Genomic DNA, 20,157 nt, shown 5'->3' on the forward strand with positions numbered 1-20,157 from the left:
GGTAGAAAAGCCTCGTTACTGCATAATGCTACTTCGAAACACATGGGAATGTATATATGTACAGAATCTCATCTAGATTCCTCGCAGGACAGCTAACGAGGCTTCCGCGTCCACCCCGTCTTCAAATCACCCGTAGGCTGGAACCGCGGCAGCGGATGCGCTTCCGTGTTGAACACATGGTCCTCCAGGGAGATAAAGTCGCGGTCGGAAAACAGCAAGTAGAAATACTTGAGCGTCTCGGCCATCCAGAAACTCTCCATGTTGTCCCGGGTTACAGGGGGCACGGTGTTGGCGTTGCTCAGCGATGTGAATCCCGTAATCCGCGAGGGCCGCGCGACTTTCTCGGCTTGCGCTCCTGCAGTGGCAGCATCAGCATCAGCAGGGACATCGGTCTCGTGCGACTGGTCATGTTCGACCACCGCCGTGTGGCGGATAAATGACTTGAACATCTCCCATCCCCACTGGCGATACATCTCGTCGCCTGTCACGCGGTACATATAGAACAGTGACTCGACCGTCTCCGGCCGTTGGAGATTGTGGCGGTCCTGACTCTGGATCTGGATGTCCTCCCGCCACTTGAGGGTCTTGTCGTCCAGCGGGTAAAGAGGCTGTGACTTCATCGGCAAATCAACCCCCTGGGACTTGCGGTTGCCCGCGCTCGCCGTCGAGTCCGTGTACATGTCGTGGAACATCTTCGGAGGGTCGTCCAAGGTAAAGTACGTAATTTCCGGGGCCAGACCAGTCTCAGTCGCAAGGTAGGTTGCCCAGCATGTCTTCATCAACTCTCGGGCGAGCAGGATCTCTTCGTCCTGCCGTTGAGTCCAGTCAGGAGACTTCCGGGCTTCGCTCAATGGCACGCCGCCGGTGGCTCCAAGAGCTATGGTTCCCGGCATGAAGCAGGCCAGGTGGTCCATCTTCGGCGACAGTTTCCCATGGAGCCCAGACGGCCTCTCCCCCAAGATCATCAGCTGAGCATTCTTGGTGTACGCAATCAGATGCTTGCGGACGCCCATCAGCGATTCGTCCCAGAGCTCTTTATAGATGGGCTCCTGTTTAGATGTTTGCAAATACTGCTTGATGAGATACTCTAAGGCCCCGTTAGTAGGACGTGCAAGAGAGAATACCCTGGCTCACTCACCGTAGTAAGAATCGCCCCGACTTCCCAGACGGATGTTGTCTCCCCGGAAATGTCCAGAGTCTGGATAGATATAGATCGGGAGCAGGCCGTCTTCCATCTTCTGGTCATCAACCACTTGCATCACCTTCTCCACCACCCGCCAGTACTCTGCCTCTCCGGTCAGCTTGGCCAAGTACTTGAACTCGAGTTGAACTGTGGTAGCCTCCGCCGTAGATGAAGCCCCATTGTCTGCATGGGATGGAATGCCAGTTGACGTATTCAGATTGATGCTGGCATATGGGACTCCAGACTTGGACTCGAAAGCCCCAAGCAGTCTATCTGCCAAGTCGGTCGCTTTCTCAATATACAGATCCTCTCCTGGCGAGCCCGCATTGTCGTCCGGAATTGGGGCGAGTCCGGGATAGGCGGTGGAAAGATAGTGCGCCGACAGTAGGCCACCCAACATACGGATAGTCGTCTCGAATGTGTTGACGTCGTGGTCTTGGTTGTACTGTAGCGAGTTGTGGATCCAGTTGCGCGCGTGCTGAACCCGCGAGGTCAGATTCATGATCATGAGCGTATCGAGGGCGTCAACGATGATCCAGCCCAGCCCTCCTGGGACCATCTGTTTTCCTTCTTTTGCAATCGGTTTGTACTCGTCATATCCTAGCCACAAACTCATCAGCGTGTCCCCCCATAAAACCAGTTGCAAGCGAACATACCCCATCCGTGCTGCTCATATCCATCCCAGCTGATAATGAAAGCATCCCTAACCTTTTCCCTTCGCGCATTCCAATCGATATTCTGATGCCGACCATCTTCAATCCCTGTCGCCGGATCCCCAAGACTCTGTAGCCATTTCCACATTTCCTCGCCCTTGGGCGTGTCAGGCGTGTCTAAACCATGCCTCTGCCGCTTAGACGACCCCGCCGTAAAATACCACAGGCAGACCAGCACAAACACACACAACCCGCCATACAGAATCTTCCTCCGCCTACTCCTCCCCGCTGTACGTCGCGGCGCAAAGTACGGCTTGTCCTTGTACATCGGGAGCGAGCGACCGCTGTCGAAGAAGTTGCCGAGTTTGTTCCCTACCCCGGCCGACTGTTGCGATAGCCCATATCCGCCCAGAGGGCTGGCAGTGGGGTTGCGGTTCGCACGCCAGTGGCTTTCGCTATGGAGTCGCTGGGCTGGAGAGCTCGACATGGCGCTACGGGCTATTGTTGCGCTGTGTTTGTCTCCGATCTCTCAGGGTTGACTCAGCTGCTGAGAGATCTACTATGAAGAGGAATCAATGGGTTCGCATAGATGCGCAATTCGTTTATTGCCAGGATGTCCGAGCTGTAAATCCTCTTGATCAATCTGGAGAGGGACAAAAGTATTAGCAATCTTGTGATTCGACACCAGTCTTGAGCTTGGTGATTGAGCTCGCCAGTTTTCTCCGTCCCGCAGACCAAACAAACATATCAGTATGCTCGCTTGAACAAGATCGCCCACGGAATAATCACTGCTGCTTGTAAGCCAAGCTGAAGTACTTACCAGGTCGACCAGCGGCCTTTCTAGTTAGCCTCCGAGGCGTATCTCTCAATATGGTGGTTGGACGGTGGAAATGGTAGGTGTGGCCACTTCTTGTTGCGACTTGGCCGATCTGTAGATCTAAGTCTAACGGGCGGAGTTGCTTCAGGGAAGCAAGCGGCTTGGCACCAACTGTCGCAGCTGCATGCTGCATGCTTCCGGATTCTGGGCACTCTCTAGTCCAGATAATGGAAGGGTATCAGTCCTCCTCGCTGTATCTGGGCAGCATGAGATCGTAGTGAGACGGTTCATCCTACGACATAGGCTCCGCGGGCGCAAAGATCAAGGTCCAGCAGCTACGGGTCATCCATGCGGGGAAACTGGCAGGCCCCGTCTATGAAACTACATGATAAATATACCATACAACATTATGAAGGTTGAAATTAATGCTCTTGAAATTGTGGTAGATTTTGCCTATGTCCGAGGCGGTCATTCATGAAGAATGGGGTCATGCATAAAAATCGGCTGTGAAACTACAGTTTCTGGTATTCAAGCTTGCCTTCCAGCTTCTTGGCCTCGGCGACCTTGCGAACGGCCTTGTTGAAGTCGTCCTGGCTGATTGCGTCCCGATAATCCTTGATGGCAAAAAGTCCACTGTGCAATGTTAGCAATCTACTCATGCCAGTGAAGAAGTCAGAAAAGGTGAGCCATACGCTTCCGTAACCACGTTACGCAGATCGGCACCGTTGAGGCCGTCGCTCATCTTCACGACGCTTTCGAAATCAATCTCGCCCTCTAGCTGGACGGTGCTGGAGTGGATCTTCAGGATCTCCAGACGGCCAACCTCGTTGGGAAGAGGAATCTCGATCTTCCGGTCCAGACGACCGGCACGGAGCAGAGCAGGGTCAAGGGTATCTGGTCGGTTGGTCGCCATGATGATCTTCGTCTTTCCAAGGTAGTCGAAACCATCGAGCTGATTCAGAAGCTCCATCAATGTTCTCTGGATTTCTCTGTCGGCCGAGGTACCCTCGGAGAAACGCCTGCCACCGATAGCATCAATTTCGTCCATGAAGATGATACAGGGCTCGTGTTCCTTTGCATAACCGAACATCTCTCTTATTAACCGCGCGGATTCACCAATGTACTTGTCGACGATCGCGGACGAAACCACTATAACAAGATCAGCAGCTGTGACAAGAAGGGGACAGAAATGTGCGTACCCTTCAGAAAATTGGTTTCCATCGAACTCGCCACGGCTCGTGCCAGCAATGTCTTCCCGGTACCGGGAGGACCGTACAGTAATACACCCTTGGGCGGCTTGATACCGACTCTCTGGAATAGTTCGGGGTTCTTCAATGGCAACTCGATCACTTCTCGAAGCTCTCTGATTTGGTCGTTCAAACCACCGATACCCGCGAAGTTGATTTGACCAGGGTCCTCCAACGACATGTTGTATACCAGTGGATCAACTTCACGCGGGAGCATCCGCATGATCGTGAGGGTTGTCATGTCCAGGGCAACACGGGTGCCCTGTTTCAGCTTCGATTTATCGACCTTCGAGCGACAGCCGACAACATATCGGGGACCGGATGACGCCTTGACGATGACTATCTCAGTTATCCAAAGTTAGCTATTGTATCACCGTATTGAACTTTCCATCATGTTATAGATGTTCAAGTTCCTCCACATTTTGATAGATAGGACTTATGAAAACGGCATACATCGCTCCTCATCCAGCTGTTTCAACACTTCGCCAATGATCTGACCGACACTCTGCAGGGCCTTGATGTTCTCTTCGGAGATATCAAACTCTCTCTGCAAATCCTTAATGCCCATACGAAGATTCTTGAGCTTAGCTTCCCATTCTCGAAGCTCTAGTAAGCTCTTCTTGTAATCTTCGAGAGCCTGCTCTCTCTCAGGGTCGCTTGCGCCGTTCATCTTTGTAAGGGCGAAGCCGGGGGGGGTAGGACTTCAAACGGATGCTGGGTAAAATGAAAGAATGACCTAGAAGTTAAGAAAGTGTTGATTTGGGAGGGTTGCGATACAATGTGTACAAAAGAAGGCTGATGATTATGGGGTATCTGACCTCGCTACTACAACTTGGTAGAGCTGTTGAGAGCTCACGGAGCAACCACTCATAGATCACATGACCTAGATCTACGACATCGTGATTACGTGATATTGCTAAGATAATAAGGCCATAAGGCCAAAAGGCGATAAGGCCACAAGGCATAAAGGCATAAAGGCATCGAGGTGTCTGTGTCATGACCTTCCCCCATTACGCAATTACAACGGATGGAAGTTTCCAGACAACCTAGCAAGGTCCCCTGGACTGCTATGTAAGTATTTTCTGCAGTCTTGGTACGCTTCTGACCAGGAGCATGCTACTTTGTCTGTTTATTCATGACTGCTGAGATGCAACGGGCTAATGGCAGTAATGTAGGCTTGAATAGCTAACAATATTTTCTTCCACGACTGTGGTGTATAGATTCATTGTTTATATAGAAAGCTGTCTAGAGAGTAGAGTATCTCCGGTCTATCTCTTCAGCAGTAGCACATACCCTTCATAGTTATCCGTATTGTCAAATGAGAAGACACAGTTCTCCATATCCAGTAGATCACTATGGCTCTGTTGCTCTCATTCGCAGGTCTAAACCATTCATCGCCGTCTCTATCCTCACCCGCCTTGCCCCGAGGGAAAGCGGAAGATCTCGCTGCAGAGTTACAATTGAAACGGTGCAAAGGAGAAGCCTCAGCCAGCGAGAGAAGCAGATCGGTTCGCTGCCCCACCGTGGTGTTGGGAAGATTCGGAGCTTCCATCATGAGCTTTACCCGGGGACAATCATTGGCAACCTACAAGAAGACGACGATTCCAACTTAAAGAAGATCGATTGTCTTTCTGATCTTCCTTATCATTTGCTGCACTTGAAACCCCGTTATCCTCAGATCCTCACTACCATCTGAAATGTAAGTAAAGTTCAGGCCTGGCTCTCCCTCTCTGAGATCATTACGATCTATCTACCCCGCCATTCCACACCTGTGCTGTTGACCCCTCCATCACTCTTCTTCGTCACCAAGAGGAATTGGGCCTTTCACATCAAGTCTATTCCTATTGCAATCTATCCCTTGAGTCTTCTGCTACCTGTTAGTTTGTCCTTTTGAGTCACCGTGAGTGAGGTCTGCAATTGATTGGATCAGCATCACTTGCCTCTCATACCGTTCTCCCATCCACCCACTCATTTTGGGTCATCGGTGAAGAGCAACCCCCCGCTGCTAGTCACACACCCAACACCCCGTAACTGGCTTTTTCCCTCTATATCAGCTGTCCGGTCCTCTCACTTCCTGTGGTCCTTTTTTTCCTCTCGATTTCCATCCAACTGATCTTTTCATCAGCTCATCAGAATGCCTATCTCCAAGATCCACGCTCGTTCCGTGTACGACTCTCGTGGTAACCCCACCGTTGAGGTGGACGTTGTCACCGAGACCGGTCTGCACCGTGCTATTGTTCCTTCCGGAGCTTCCACCGGTTCGTTCTCTCGAAACTAAGCATCGTTAAAACACTCGAGTGCTGACGAAGAGACAGGCCAGCACGAGGCTCACGAGCTCCGTGACGGTGACAAGACCCACTGGGGCGGCAAGGGTAAGTTTGGATCTACTTGATGATGCTACTCGTACTCTAAGAATGTCTCGCTGACGCCAATGTGATCAACAGGTGTCCTCAAGGCTGTCAAGAACGTCAACGAGACCATTGGCCCTGCTCTCATCAAGGAGAACATCGATGTGAAGGACCAGTCCAAGGTCGACGAGTTCCTTAACAAGCTTGACGGAACTGCCAACAAGTCCAACCTCGGTGCTAATGCCATCCTCGGTGTCAGCTTGGCCGTTGCCAAGGCTGGTGCTGCTGAGAAGGGTGTCCCTCTCTACGCTCACATCTCCGACCTCGCCGGTACCAAGAAGCCCTATGTCCTCCCCGTTCCCTTCCAGAACGTCCTGAACGGCGGTTCTCACGCCGGTGGTCGCCTCGCTTTCCAGGAGTTCATGATCGTCCCTGAGTAAGTCTGCTCGAGGTGAATTGGCTTCTTTTGATCGATTCCTGACTATGATCAATAGCTCCGCTCCCTCTTTCTCTGAGGCCCTCCGCCAGGGTGCTGAGGTCTACCAGAAGCTGAAGGCTCTGGCCAAGAAGAAGTACGGCCAGTCCGCTGGCAACGTCGGTGATGAGGGTGGTGTTGCTCCCGATATTCAGACTGCTGAGGAGGCTCTCGACCTGATCACCGAGGCCATTGAGCAGGCCGGCTACACCGGCAAGATCAAGATCGCTATGGACGTTGCCTCCAGCGAGTTCTACAAGGCCGACGTGAAGAAGTACGACCTTGACTTCAAGAACCCCGAGAGCGACTCCTCCAAGTGGCTCACCTACGAGCAACTTGCCGACCTCTACAAGTCCCTTGCTGCCAAGTACCCCATTGTCAGCATTGAGGACCCCTTCGCTGAGGATGACTGGGAGGCCTGGAGCTACTTCTACAAGACCTCCGACTTCCAGATTGTCGGTGATGACCTGACTGTTACCAACCCCGAGCGTATCAAGAAGGCCATCGAGCTCAAGTCCTGCAACGCCCTCCTGCTCAAGGTCAACCAGATCGGTACCCTCACCGAGTCCATCCAGGCCGCCAAGGACTCCTACGCCGACAACTGGGGTGTCATGGTCTCCCACCGCTCCGGTGAGACCGAGGACGTCACCATTGCCGACATTGCTGTCGGTCTGCGCTCTGGCCAGATCAAGACCGGTGCTCCTGCCCGTTCCGAGCGTCTGGCTAAGCTGAACCAGATCCTCCGTATCGAGGAGGAGCTCGGTGAGAACGCCGTCTACGCTGGTTCCAAGTTCCGCACTGCCGTCAACCTGTAAATGCAGTCGTGGACCCTATAATCTACACAGAAAAGGTTCTCAACCCAATCGGACACGCTCCAAAAATGACGATTGGACTCAGACCCGTTGCGGGCTTCGAAAAATGAACAGCATTGCCGGGCTGGATAATAGACCAGCCGTCCCGATGCTGTCCGATAAAGAGTTATGATGATGATATGATCAGCCAAATACACTATATAGTGGCTTAATGAAAAATGCATCCAACTTAATACGTCCGCAGTAAAGCATTCATCCACGTAAGAACGTAGCGCAGGCGTTGTAATGGTTCTAGAAATCTTCAGGGCCACGAACATAACCAAGGTACCAGGGCACTCAGAACAATGGATATATCGGGCATCAATGGTAGGAATATCACGTGATCATTTACATGCCCCACTACAAGATTCCGTTGTGACAGTTGTTGCGGCAGCAGCGAGATTCTGTCTGTGTCCATTCAGAAAAACCATCGTCGGTCTTCGCCACGACAGTCTACCTCGTCCGAACACGGTAGATCCTGCTGAATCACCTCCTGGGTACCGGCTCAGCAAGTCTCGGAACGTGTCCTATCAGTCAATAAATTTTTTTGACGATTTTGCCCGCCATGGCGCCTTCAAAGTGGGGTAAGTGATATCTTGAAATATGCCAGCCGGCAGATGACGATCCCCGATCCTTACAGATAGGGAGTCTTCATCTCGGTAGCTTGAGAAAGATGCTGATATCAATCTATTAGACGATGAGGAAGATAGCAGCTCGCCCCCTCCTCCTCCTCCTGTAGTGGCCAGACGCAAGTTCGACGATGAGGAGGAAGAAGATGTGAGCTTACTCCGTGATCTATACACCTTGCTTACTGGTTCAAGATATACTAACACTCTATGTCTACAAAGGTCCTCGACTCGTGGGACGCCGCCGAAGACTCGGAAGTAGAGCGGGAAAAGGCCGCAAAGGCTGCTGCGGCGGCAGCCAAGGCCGAAGCTGAGGCGGCCGCAAAGAAGAAGAGCAAGGCACAGCGGATAGAGGAGCACAAGCAGGAGCGAAAGAAACAGGCCGAGGAGAACCAGAGCGACGAGGACAGCGACGAGGACGAGGCGGAGAGGCGGGCCCGCCTGCGCCGCACGGAGCAGGAGGGTGACCTCAAGCACGCACAGGACCTGTTCGACGACATCGACCTGAACCGCAACCGGGGGGCGCCCAAGGCGATTGTCATCAGCGACTCGGCGGATCCCACGCAGGCCGTCGACCTCTCCGCTATGCCGCTGTTCAAGCCCACGACCAAGGACCAGTTCACCCGGCTGACCACCGCCCTGATCCCACTGCTCACGGCGCACTCGAAGAAGCCCCACTACGCCCTGTGGGCGCAGGAGTTCACCAAGCAGCTTGTCAAGGAGCTTAACAGCGGCGACGTCAAGAAGATTGCCAGTGCCCTTACCACCATCAGCAACGAGAAGATGAGGGAGGAGCGTGCCGCCGACAAGGGCAACAAGAAGACCAAGGCGGCCAAGACCAAGGTCTCTCTTGTTGCCAGCAGAGACAACAAGATTGATGCTACACCTTATGATGATGATGGAATGGACGATGACGACTTCATGTGATTGAGGATTAGTAAAAGTAGGGTGACACTTGCTTGGATAGGAACGACGCCCTTCTTCCTGGTTCCCTTTATCCTCCAAATGATGCTTCTCTTTTGTCCATACTGTTAATTGAAGCAGTGATTTCTTACCTCCCATTCTCATTCTTGAGATTTGTATATGCTTACCTATATACCTTGTATCCTGCGCCTCCTGTTCGGGTAATATACTCTATTTGATTCAACGATAGACTACATTACATGCCTTGCGCTTATTTCTATAAAGCTACTCAGAATTTCCCCTTGCGAAATCAGCGTTATGATATCAAGCCATCTAGCTCGATAATAAATGTGTCAGTTTAGTTTAGGTACTCTGTAGTCCTTGCTTGAGTCATCACATGATGTCCCCCGACAGACGGATGTAAAAAGGGGCAGGTAAAGGAGGCACTCCTGGCCTGGCCAAGGGAAAGTTTAGAATTGGACCTCTCCGGCCCCTTGCAGAATGTCTGCGGGAACCTCCAAATGTAAGCTTGGAGAGACACACATGCACACCTTCGCTAGGGAAGTAGGCCAGCAGGGACCTAGGGAGACCATGCATGAGATTGATGAAGCATCCGACACCCCCCTATATTTTTCTTTTGCTGTCTCAACCTGCCGGTCTTCCCTTTCTCAATATCTGACGTGAAGGAGCGAACTACTTCCATTGGCACGTACTAATTGGGGGAATAAAACCTGAGGACAGGGGAGAAAGGGAAGTGGAAACTAGTAAAAGGGGTAAAATGGGAAATAAAAGACAATTGTATCTTGCTGGGGTTGGGAATAGAGACAAATAAAAGAGAGATAAATTCCACTCGGCCCCTTTTCCTCCCTCTCCAGATATCGTCAAACTCCGCCGGCCCGACCCATACGATCCCGAACAAGTGGAAGATATCTGCCGGCCCAAACCAGTCACGCGGCTAAGAAAAGGACTTGCAGGCACCAATAGACACGCCGAGTGACACAACACGGCTTTTGATACAACAAAGGAAAACCCCAAGAGCCGCCCGTTTAAGACTCGGCAGGAGCAGGCTTGGCCTCCTCAGCCTTCTCTTCAGGAGCGGGGGTGGGTTCCTCCTCAGTCTTGTCCTCCTTAGCGGGGGCACCCTCGGCCTCGTTGCCGTCAGAAGAGGTCCACAGAGTGAGGTTATCACGCAGCAGCTGCATGATCAGGGTGCTATCACGGTAGCTCTCCTCGGAAAGGGAGTCGAGCTCAGCAATGGCATCGTCGAAAGCCTGCTTGGCAAGGTGGCAGGCACGGTCGGGCGAGTTCAGAATCTCGTAGTAGAAAACAGAGAAGTTCAGAGCAAGACCAAGACGGATGGGGTGGGTAGGGGTGAGGTCAGTCTGGGCAACATCGGTGGCGTTCTAAAGGAGTCAGCCGGTAAGCGAGCGCTCAACCATATATTGCATAAACTCCGCATGCGGGTCTCATATGGACGACATACCTTGTAAGCCTCATGGGCGGCAGTAGCAGCAACCTTGCGCTTGTTGCCAGAAGCAAATTCAGCGAGGTAACGGTGGTAGTCGCCCTTCCTATACGCAAAACCGTGATTAGGGATCGTACTTTGGATGCAAGGGTCACAAATCGCTTTGCTTACATCTTGTAGTAGAAGACCTTGGACTCGCCTGTCTCAGCCTTGGGGATAAGAGACTCGTCCAGAACGTCCAGGACATCCTGGCAGACCTTCTCCAGCTCGGTCTCAATCTTCTGGCGGTAGTCACGGATAATGGTAACGTGCTGCTCGGAGCCCTTGGATTCCTCCTTCTGCTCGATGGAGGAGATGATACGCCAGGAGGCACGGCGCGTACCGACCACGTTCTTGTAGGCGACGGAGAGGAGGTTACGCTCGTCGACGGAAAGTTCGCCTCCGATCTGATCCAAAAAGTTAGTCATTTGGAAACAGTGCAACATTAGAGCCACATTTGTACATACCTTGGCGACTTCCTGTGCGGCGGTTAGCTGAGTCAGTCCACTCATTCCTTACAAGTCAGACAACAAACGAACCTTCATGTAGGTAACCATCTCTGTAAGTGAGAATTATGTTATTTCATGTCAGTGAATATGATGGGAAATGACAACTAACCATCGTAGCGCTCGGCCTGCTCGCAGAGCCTTGCGAGGAAAGTCTTGCTGTAGGGAGGGGAAAGACGTCAGCGATCCTGCCATCTCTTTGGACATTGATAGTCGCCGGAGATTCTTACTTCTCACGCTATACATCAGAAATAATCTGTCAGTAAACCTTAATCAAAAAAGGCGAAATATAAAAGACGACTGTAAATTAGATGGAGTGGTGGGGGTGGTGTGTGTGTATACACGCCGTGGGACACCATGACAGCGGTGACAGGGTGTACAACAACAGAGAGAGGAGGGGTCAGGCTGGAACAACATAACATAACATACCTCAGAAGTCATGGTGAAAGGTTATGGGAAAAAGGAGAGGGAAGAAGAAAAGGAGATGTTGGTAATGTGGAAGAAGAGAGAAAGGAGACTAGGTAGATAAGGAAGATTGCTTAAAGAAAATGGGTTAGGAGATGGAAGAAGCAAGTAGAGTAGGTAAGTAATCACGACCTGAAGATGTGATCTTCCCAGCAACTGGAAGTAGTTAAGTGATTGGGGATGGATCGGTGAGCTGACGGGCCAGCCAGCTTTAGCGAGAGTGAGGCGGTGTGTTTGCCTGGTTTGTTGCTTTGTGCCAGCCTCAGGCATTCAGGTGGCTGTCATGCAGCGAAGACATTCACCCTTGGCCCTTGATTTGAGCCAGTGGTCTGGACTATGGAGTACTTGACTGTCCAGTTCCTGCCATGGTTGCTATCCTGCCTCTGTCACACTCTGAAGAGGTGCTTATCAGACTTCGTATGAGTCCATGTCCTGTGGATGAAATACACAATTATGACCATAACTCGTACAATGGCTATCCCAGCGGTTTCATATGCCGACAGTGTCAGCGACCTTAGCTCTTGCTGAATGAAAACGGCCCTGGTGATTGAGCTCATACACAATCAAATGAGATGTTTATACCGGGAGTTACATCCAAATCGAGGGTCTAAGGTCGCAATCGGCATCTATGTGATATACGGTACGCACAAGGATCAATATACAAGCATTGCGGACTTCAGCGAAGGCAAAGAAATGAAGGTAAAAGCCTGTCAAGGGAGCTGTCACTAGCTAAACTAAGGGTAGGTTCTCCGCCAGCCATCTTAAGAAGGATACTATCTGGCATTCTGGCTGCTGTGTCTACCGGTGGAAAGTGTCCGGTCATCTAAGCATAGAAGTCCCAGAGCGAAGTTGTCAATAAGACATCATCTTACTATCCAAATCATGAGAGACGTTTCTCCATTTCGTCCATGGTGTACTCCATAGATAGGTATCAGATTCATACATGCGTCGAAAGAGACAATGGACAGGGGGGTTTCTTAGCATGGATCCCCCTCAAGGCATCATCATTTTTCAGTGGAGCCTGGTCACTATGCTTGATAGTATGGATATCGGTGACGTTACAAGTGGTTACAGAAGAAATTTCCACATTGGATAGCGGGCAAATATCCAACAGGAGCAGAGTCTCCTGTGCTCATCACCTTTCTTTGCGTACTTGAGCCATAGTGACCTAGACTTGATTATACGTGACCGTGAGCTCTGCCTTATCAGATCTGAAATGAAACCCCCATTCAGATCATCGAAGGAAATCACCACGTTAGATCAGCAGATTTTAGAGATTTTCGACATAAAACAATAAAATACATGGCACCTAAATCTATCAAAACGTTTTGATACAGTTCAGCCCTGTGGCCCTCCGGCTTGTCGTTCAGCGTGGATTACCGGGGTCTGCGGATGAATCCACCAGTGACCAGTGATTTGTGAGCAAAACAGTCACCGCCAAAAAAAGAGAACACGTTTATCAGCCAAACTGCATCATTCTGCCCTCAGCGTCTGGGGCAAAGACCAACTACACCTCTACAGGATAGACTAGACTTCGAATTTCCTTCTTTTCGGCCCAGAATGCTAGAATAGCCATTTTCATTCGATAGACTTGTTTGACGATCTTCTCTCTTGTACCGTCCTCTGTGTTGTTGGGTCCTTCTTTCGGATATTTATTGATCGATTATCCCCCTTCCTTCTAGACCCTTCCCGACTACTATCTAGAGTACTGCTATCCGAGTTCTACTTACCTAACCTGGTCTACTACCACTGGTGACCTTGTCCATCCGGCCACTTGGCATTCATGACTCGGTAGACCACGTTCTCTCTTTATATTTCTTTCCATTCTTTCTTCCTATCTCTCCTATTCGTTTCCCTCTCACTTGGCTTGGTCAGTTGTTCGAGGTGTGATTGACAATGGAGCGGTCTTTTCTCCATTCTCCAGCAGAAGTGCTGGAGCACTTTGGAGTCTCAGAGCGCGCTGGTCTGTCTCAGGATCAGGTCTTGAAGTCTAGGCAGAAGTATGGTCCAAATGGTCAGTACTCCCCCACCACACTCAGAGCGCAGAGTGATCCAAGCTGACCGGTGTTGATGAACAATGAAGCTCTCGCGGAAGATCCACCGACCCCTCTCTGGGAACTTGTGCTGGAACAATTCAAGGACCAACTGGTCCTCATCCTCTTAGGTTCCGCTGCTGTGTCCTTTGTACTGGCTCTTTTTGAGGAAGGCGACGACTGGACAGCGTTTGTTGACCCTGTTGTGGTACGTTCTGCGAGTTGTACAAATGTGGTGCTTTGAATGATTGAGCTAATTGTAAATCTGCCAACTTAGATTTTGACTATTCTAATCCTCAATGCTGTCGTCGGTGTCACGCAGGAGAGCAGCGCGGAAAAGGCAATTGCTGCTCTTCAAGAATACTCTGCAAACGAAGCGACTGTGGTTCGTGATGGCAAAACCCAGCGCATTAAGGCGGAAGATCTCGTTCCTGGGGATATCATCCACATCGGAGTTGGTGACCGCGTTCCGGCCGACTGCAGGCTGCTAGCTATTCAAAGCAACAGTTTCCGCGTCGACCAAGCGGTCCTGACGGGTGAAAGTGAGAGTGTCTCCAAGGATACTCGCACCATCAAGGATGAACAGGCCGTCAAGCAAGACCAGACAAATATCCTATTCTCGGGCACATCGGTTGTCAACGGCCATGCTACTGCCATTGTTGTGTTGACTGGCGCGTCGACTGCTATTGGTGGCATCCACGAAAGTATCACGTCCCAGATCTCAGAGCCGACGCCGCTTAAGCAGAAACTCAACGATTTTGGCGACATGCTGGCCAAGGTGATCACTGTCATCTGTGTTCTCGTCTGGGTGATCAATGTTGAGCACTTCAATGACCCGGCTCATGGAGGCTGGGCTAAGGGTGCCATTTACTATCTCAAGATTGCTGTCTCTCTGGGCGTGGCCGCCATCCCGGAAGGGTTGGCAGTGGTCATCACCACCTGTCTCGCTCTGGGTACGCGCAAGATGGCGGCTAAGAACGCGGTCGTTCGGTCTCTGCCGTCCGTCGAAACTTTGGGTAGCTGCAGTGTGATCTGCTCCGACAAAACTGGAACCTTGACCACTAACCAGATGAGCGTGGAAAAACTTGTTTACCTCAATGCGTCCGGTGATGACCTGGAGGAGATAAACGTCGAGGGCACAACCTTTGCTCCCGAGGGCAACCTCTCCCGTAATGGGAAGGTATTGCAGAACCTTGCTGTAACCTCGTCTACCGTTCGTCAGATGGCTGAAGTCATGGCACTTTGCAACGGCGCTACCCTTGCCCATGACCCCAAGAGTGGCGCTTTCTCCTGCATCGGTGAACCTACTGAAGGAGCATTGAGAGTATTAGTCGAAAAGATCGGCACTGATGACATGGCTACCAACGAAAAGGTGTTCAGGCTGCCGGCTTCTCAGAGACTTCACGTTTCGAGTGCCCACTACGAATCACGTCTACCACTGCTGGCTACATATGAATTTTCCCGCGACCGCAAGAGTATGTCTGTTCTCGTTACAAAGGACAAGACTCAGAGGCTTCTGGTCAAGGGCGCCCCTGAATCGATCCTCGAACGCTGCTCCTATGTCCTTTTGGGATCTGATGGGCCCCGTGTCCCTCTCACCAAAGCGCACAGTGATCTTCTTGCTAGGGAAGTTGTCGAATACGGCAACCGTGGTTTGCGTGTCATTGCTCTGGCTAGTGTCGACGATATCGCGGATAACCCCCTCTTGCACAATGCTCAAACCACCGAGGAGTACGCTCAGCTGGAAAGGAACATGACTCTGATTGGCCTCGTTGGAATGCTGGACCCTCCCCGCACCGAGGTCGCTGACTCTGTGAAGAAATGCCGTGCCGCTGGTATTCGCGTGATCGTTATCACCGGTGACAACCGCAACACTGCTGAATCTATTTGCCGTCAAATTGGTGTCTTTGGTGAGGATGAGAACCTTACGGGCAAAAGCTTCACTGGCAGGGAATTTGACGGCCTCTCGGAAAGTGAAAAGCTTGAGGCCGTGAAGAAGGCGTCTCTGTTCTCACGTACCGAGCCAAGCCACAAATCCAAGCTGGTCGATCTTCTTCAATCTCTGGGCCATGTGGTTGCAATGACTGGCGATGGTGTCAACGATGCTCCTGCCTTGAAGAAGGCCGATATTGGTGTTGCCATGGGTACGGGAACGGATGTTGCTAAGCTGGCCGCTGATATGGTTCTGGCTGACGACAACTTTGCGACAATCACCGTGGCCGTTGAAGAGGGCAGATCGATCTACAGCAATACTCAGCAATTCATTCGCTATCTGATCTCCTCCAACATTGGAGAGGTCGTATCTATCTTCTTGACCGCAGCTCTGGGCATGCCCGAAGCATTGATCCCTGTCCAGCTCCTCTGGGTGAACCTGGTCACTGACGGGCTGCCTGCTACCGCCCTGTCGTTCAACCCTCCTGACCATGATGTGATGAGACGCGCGCCCAGAAAGCGCGATGAGCCCCTTGTGGGTGGTTGGCTACTTTTCCGATACCTGGTCATCGGCACATACGTCGGTGCTGCTACTGTTTTTGGTTACGTATGGTGGTTTGTTTATAATCCAGAGGGACCTCAGATCTCCTTCTGGCAGCTGGTAAGCCAATTGTGTCAGTGAGATGCCTTTCATGCCTGTCTAACTCATATTTGCAGTCACACTTCCACAAGTGCTCCGCTCAATTCCCCGAGATCGGTTGTGAAATGTTCTCCAACGACATGTCGCGGTCTGCATCCACTGTGTCGCTCTCAATCCTGGTGGTTATTGAGATGCTCAACGCCATGAACGCGCTCTCGTCCAGCGAATCTCTCCTCGCCTTCCCTCTTTGGAACAATATGATGCTGGTGTACGCCATCATTCTGTCGATGACCCTCCATTTCGCCATTCTGTATATCCCATTCCTGCAGACATTGTTCTCTATTTTGCCGTTGAACTGGACTGAATGGAAGGCGGTTCTGGCGATCAGCGCTCCTGTTGTGTAAGTCTTGCCCTCATCCGTCCTCATCTTGTGTTGGGCCGTTGCTAACTGTTTATGAAGGGCCATTGACGAGCTACTTAAATATGCTGAGCGTCGCCTGTATACTCTCCCTGCATATGCAGGGGAACAGCAGAATGGGGTGGCATTCAAGCCCAAGAAGGCGTAGGCGTTGGCCGATGAATTGATGACCAACAGGCCTGTTGATGACTAGATATAGACAATGGCCTTGGCGAATTAGTCCTGTCATTCCCTTTTTCTTCCTCGTGAGGCATCTGAAAGTATATATGTATAAATCTAGATGATCCTAACGTATAGAAATGACGAAACGACTTGACCCTGATGTGTGGTGATGAGTAGATACACTTTGGTGCTTTGTGGTTGTTGCCTCTGGATGCCTCAGGTATGGAGGAATCATCGTCACCTCTTTGGAGGGAAAAGGAAACGTCTACTTTAGCAAGCTCAGCCACCAACGTGCCTATGAACCGTGGAAGCTCACAATTGGTTTCTCCCTGAAATTTCACCAGTAGTTAAACTTAGGACGATTTCAACCACTACAAATGCGGGGGAAAACCCCCACCGGATCAATGTCAAGAGATGCTGGAAGTCTCTCGCTCCTCAGTCTTTGCGAGGAATGTCACACCGACCTAAAACAACACCTGGGGCATTTTGGGGCGCCCTGTCCAATCAATGGATCATCGATCCTTCTAGGAGTCTCAGGATTGGAGAACTCTGGCACGTTATCTGCGTGGCTTAGTGGTGGATTCTCTCCGACGATCCTTCCCCAGAGTGCGGAGAAACCGAAGTCCGGGGGATGAGGAAGTGGAGGTATACTACGTACGGATGCACCATCGAACCGTGTTCACCTCGCGGGCAACATGCTCTGATTCCCTGCTTGGCGAAGTGGAATCTCTGCCGATTTTTCGGCGAATTGCTTGATGTCGTCAGGTCGTGATAGGCCGACCCCTTCGAGAGTCTCATACCGGAAAATGAGCAGAATGCCGTTGACGAGGCCATGTGGTCTGTGGCTGCCGGGCCACTGTGACCTTGATAATGCGCTACTGTCAAGAGGAGCAACCATCTTCGCTTTTGGGGTAGCACGGCGGATGGCGTGCTGTAGTAGTACTTAAGGGTTCTGGTTCGTCGTCGAGGGGACCCTGGTCACTGTTACTCTTTTCCCCTCCCCTCATTCCCCGTCTTTCTTCCTGCATTTCTTTATGAAGGGTTCCTTTACAAGACACCACCAGGCCTGCCATTAACCTCCGCAACTGCTGAAATGGGGGTCGCTCAGTTTCTCAAATCCCGCTCGGCGCTCCGGGTGAACAATAAGAGTACCACCTCTGCAGCTACACTCACCTTGCGTCAGAGTCTGTGGCCCCTCGCCCTGGTCACGATTCTCTTCTTTATGTGGGTGCGTCGATGGCTGGACTGACTGATCGAACTTGGAACTTGACGAACATATGCTGATCATGTTCCATATGTAGGGTTTCGCCTATGGACTGCTAGATACTCTTAACAAGCATTTCCAAAATACACTTAACATCACCCGGACTCGTTCCTCCGGCCTTCAGGCCGCATATTTTGGGTATGATTTGCCGGGTATATATAATTATCGAACCCATCGTGGAACTGACTGGCTGCAGAGCATATCCACTCGCATCGCTTGGTTATGCCAACTGGATTCTACGTCACTACGGATACAAGGCCGTCTTTATCTTCGGACTGACCCTGTATGGCATTGGAGCGCTCTGCATGTGGCCGGCCGGCCTCAATCGGTCTTTTGGAGGTTTCTGCGCGGCTACCTTCGTCATCGGGTCGGGACTGGGTTCGTTAGAGACTGCTGCCAATCCGTACCTCACCGGTCAGTAGAGATGAACATACGTTGATAGGATACAAGCAGTCGAGCTAATCTGCACTCGATAGTCTGTGGACCGCCAAAGTACGCCGAATTGCGAATCAACCTTGCCCAGGCTTTCAATGGCATCGGCACCTGCGTCGCTCCAACCTTGGCCTCCTACGTCTTCTTCACTGATACCCAGGACGATGTAGCAGCCTTGAAGAGCGTGCAATGGGTCTATCTCGCCATCGGCATCTTCGTCTTCCTTCTTGCTGGGGTCTTTTACATATCCAACATCCCCGAAGTCACCGATGAGGACATGGCCTTCCAAGTCGCCGAAACTCACGTCGACGAGCAAGAAGAGCCACTCTGGAAACAATACAAGCTGTTCCATGCCGCCGTGGCTCAGTTTACATACACCGGTGCCCAAGGTGCGTTTGTCCTAGCAATATAGCATACCGCTCCGCCTAACACACACAACAGTCGGCATCGCAGGCTACTTCATCAACTACGCTGTTGAAACCTGGCCCGGCACCTCGAGCGCCACGGGCTCCAAGTACCTCGCCGGCGCACAGGGCGCATTCACCGTCGGCCGCTTCTCCGGCGCCTTGCTCATGAAATACATGCGTGCGCGCTGGGTCTTTCTGGTATATCTTTCGGGCGTGGTGGCGTTCCTCGCTGCGTCCATCACCCAAAGGGGGCAGAATGGAATTGGTATGCTCTCCTTCCCGCCCCTTACCTTCTCTCGCAAACACGTACTGATTGATGCTCAGCCATGCTTTTCGTCACCTTGTTTTTTGAGTCTGTTTGCTTCCCCACCATCGTCGCACTGGGTATCCGCGGTCTGGGCCGCCACTACAAGCGCGGGTCTGGCTTCATCGTCGGCGGTGTCTGCGGTGGTGCCGTCGTGCCGCCCCTCCTGGGCCATGTGGCCGATATGCACAACAGCACGGGCTTCGCCATGATTGTCCCCACGATGTTCATGGTCGCTGCGTGGACGTATGCCGTCGCCGTCAACTTTGTGCCTGCGTACCGCGATACGGTCGACAAGGTCGGCGACAGCCAGATCGGGTTGATCGAGGGTGATGGAGCTGGCGTGATGAAGGACGTCGAGGCTCGGGGGATGGAGAAGTCGGCAGAGGGTTCCGTCCACATTGAGCATTGATGATGGCAAATTGACGGTATATCTGTATTTTCGATGAGTTTAACGATGCGTTATGATCTATACCCGATGCGAATTGTTCCAATCAACATTAACGGCCGGTGCATGTCTATTGTGTAACAAGTTTTTGACGAAGTCTACTCTATCTATATGAACATATGTATATGACGAGGTCAAACAAACAGAAGTAAAAAGTTTGAATGAACTGTCGGCGTCTAGACAACAAAGGGATGGCTGCGCTGCGCGCTAAATATCATACTCCGTGCTCAATCGGGTACCAGCCCGAGCAGGCAGAGAAAAAAAACGAAAATGAGTCAAAACTGAGGGTATCTCCATCGAGGGAATATGGCCGGAGGAAACGAAAGACAGAAGAGAAGATCACCAGGGTACAGAGGGAAGAGATTATATCAGAAGAGAAACCGGATGAAGTGAAGGAAAGGTTATCGGAGGGAAAAGGAAAAGAACGACAATGAGTGATTTCGTGGCAGACGATGAAAAGCGTATGCCGTTCGTATCTCCACTAAATCCAGAATAATACAGGTATTCAAGAAAGCCGATGCCACATTGCCGCAAAAGGG

General features: G+C 51.5%; 7 protein-coding genes across 7 annotated transcripts; 4 read left to right on the forward strand and 3 right to left on the reverse strand.

Annotated features, from left to right (window-relative positions):
- Nucleotides 1-92: 92 nt before the first annotated feature.
- ALT_0779 (glycoside hydrolase family 47 protein) lies at nt 93-2,323 on the reverse strand (the record flags this gene model as incomplete). Its single annotated transcript, XM_033556246.2, has 3 exons — nt 93-1,087; nt 1,139-1,783; nt 1,840-2,323. The coding sequence occupies 3 exons, from the start codon at nt 2,321-2,323 to the stop codon at nt 93-95; spliced, it is 2,124 nt and encodes a 707-aa protein (XP_033412137.2).
- An 842-nt stretch (nt 2,324-3,165) lies between these two features.
- Nucleotides 3,166-4,570, reverse strand: rpt4 (proteasome regulatory particle base subunit RPT4; the record flags this gene model as incomplete). The annotated part of the gene is made up of 4 exons (XM_033556247.2): nt 3,166-3,286; nt 3,346-3,802; nt 3,853-4,239; nt 4,354-4,570. The coding sequence occupies 4 exons, from the start codon at nt 4,568-4,570 to the stop codon at nt 3,166-3,168; spliced, it is 1,182 nt and encodes a 393-aa protein (XP_033412138.2).
- Nucleotides 4,571-6,034: 1,464 nt separating this feature from the next.
- aspf22 (enolase acuN) lies at nt 6,035-7,538 on the forward strand (the record flags this gene model as incomplete). The annotated part of the gene is made up of 4 exons (XM_033556248.2): nt 6,035-6,158; nt 6,216-6,272; nt 6,345-6,684; nt 6,743-7,538. The coding sequence occupies 4 exons, from the start codon at nt 6,035-6,037 to the stop codon at nt 7,536-7,538; spliced, it is 1,317 nt and encodes a 438-aa protein (XP_033412139.1).
- Nucleotides 7,539-8,139: 601 nt separating this feature from the next.
- Nucleotides 8,140-9,127, forward strand: ALT_0782 (eukaryotic translation initiation factor 3 subunit J; the record flags this gene model as incomplete). The annotated part of the gene is made up of 3 exons (XM_033556249.2): nt 8,140-8,158; nt 8,269-8,351; nt 8,423-9,127. The coding sequence occupies 3 exons, from the start codon at nt 8,140-8,142 to the stop codon at nt 9,125-9,127; spliced, it is 807 nt and encodes a 268-aa protein (XP_033412140.1).
- Nucleotides 9,128-10,149: 1,022 nt separating this feature from the next.
- ALT_0783 (14-3-3 adaptor artA-like protein) lies at nt 10,150-11,554 on the reverse strand (the record flags this gene model as incomplete). The annotated part of the gene is made up of 8 exons (XM_033556250.2): nt 10,150-10,506; nt 10,587-10,674; nt 10,740-11,014; nt 11,075-11,086; nt 11,147-11,166; nt 11,226-11,272; nt 11,344-11,351; nt 11,543-11,554. 8 exons carry the CDS (start codon nt 11,552-11,554, stop codon nt 10,150-10,152), a joined length of 819 nt encoding a protein of 272 aa, XP_033412141.1.
- Nucleotides 11,555-13,474: 1,920 nt separating this feature from the next.
- ALT_0784 (calcium-transporting ATPase) lies at nt 13,475-16,749 on the forward strand (the record flags this gene model as incomplete). The annotated part of the gene is made up of 5 exons (XM_033556251.2): nt 13,475-13,592; nt 13,662-13,819; nt 13,889-16,204; nt 16,261-16,583; nt 16,644-16,749. The coding sequence occupies 5 exons, from the start codon at nt 13,475-13,477 to the stop codon at nt 16,747-16,749; spliced, it is 3,021 nt and encodes a 1,006-aa protein (XP_033412142.2).
- Nucleotides 16,750-17,856: 1,107 nt separating this feature from the next.
- Nucleotides 17,857-19,582, forward strand: ALT_0785 (putative l-fucose permease; the record flags this gene model as incomplete). Its single annotated transcript, XM_033556252.2, has 6 exons — nt 17,857-17,991; nt 18,065-18,165; nt 18,224-18,441; nt 18,504-18,848; nt 18,901-19,131; nt 19,191-19,582. 6 exons carry the CDS (start codon nt 17,857-17,859, stop codon nt 19,580-19,582), a joined length of 1,422 nt encoding a protein of 473 aa, XP_033412143.2.
- Between the last annotated feature and the right edge of the window lie 575 nt (nt 19,583-20,157).

The sequence above is a fragment of the Aspergillus lentulus genome, assembly GCF_001445615.1.
Source record: "Aspergillus lentulus DNA, contig: Alt01, strain: IFM 54703, whole genome shotgun sequence".
Lineage (NCBI taxonomy): Eukaryota > Fungi > Ascomycota > Eurotiomycetes > Eurotiales > Aspergillaceae > Aspergillus > Aspergillus lentulus.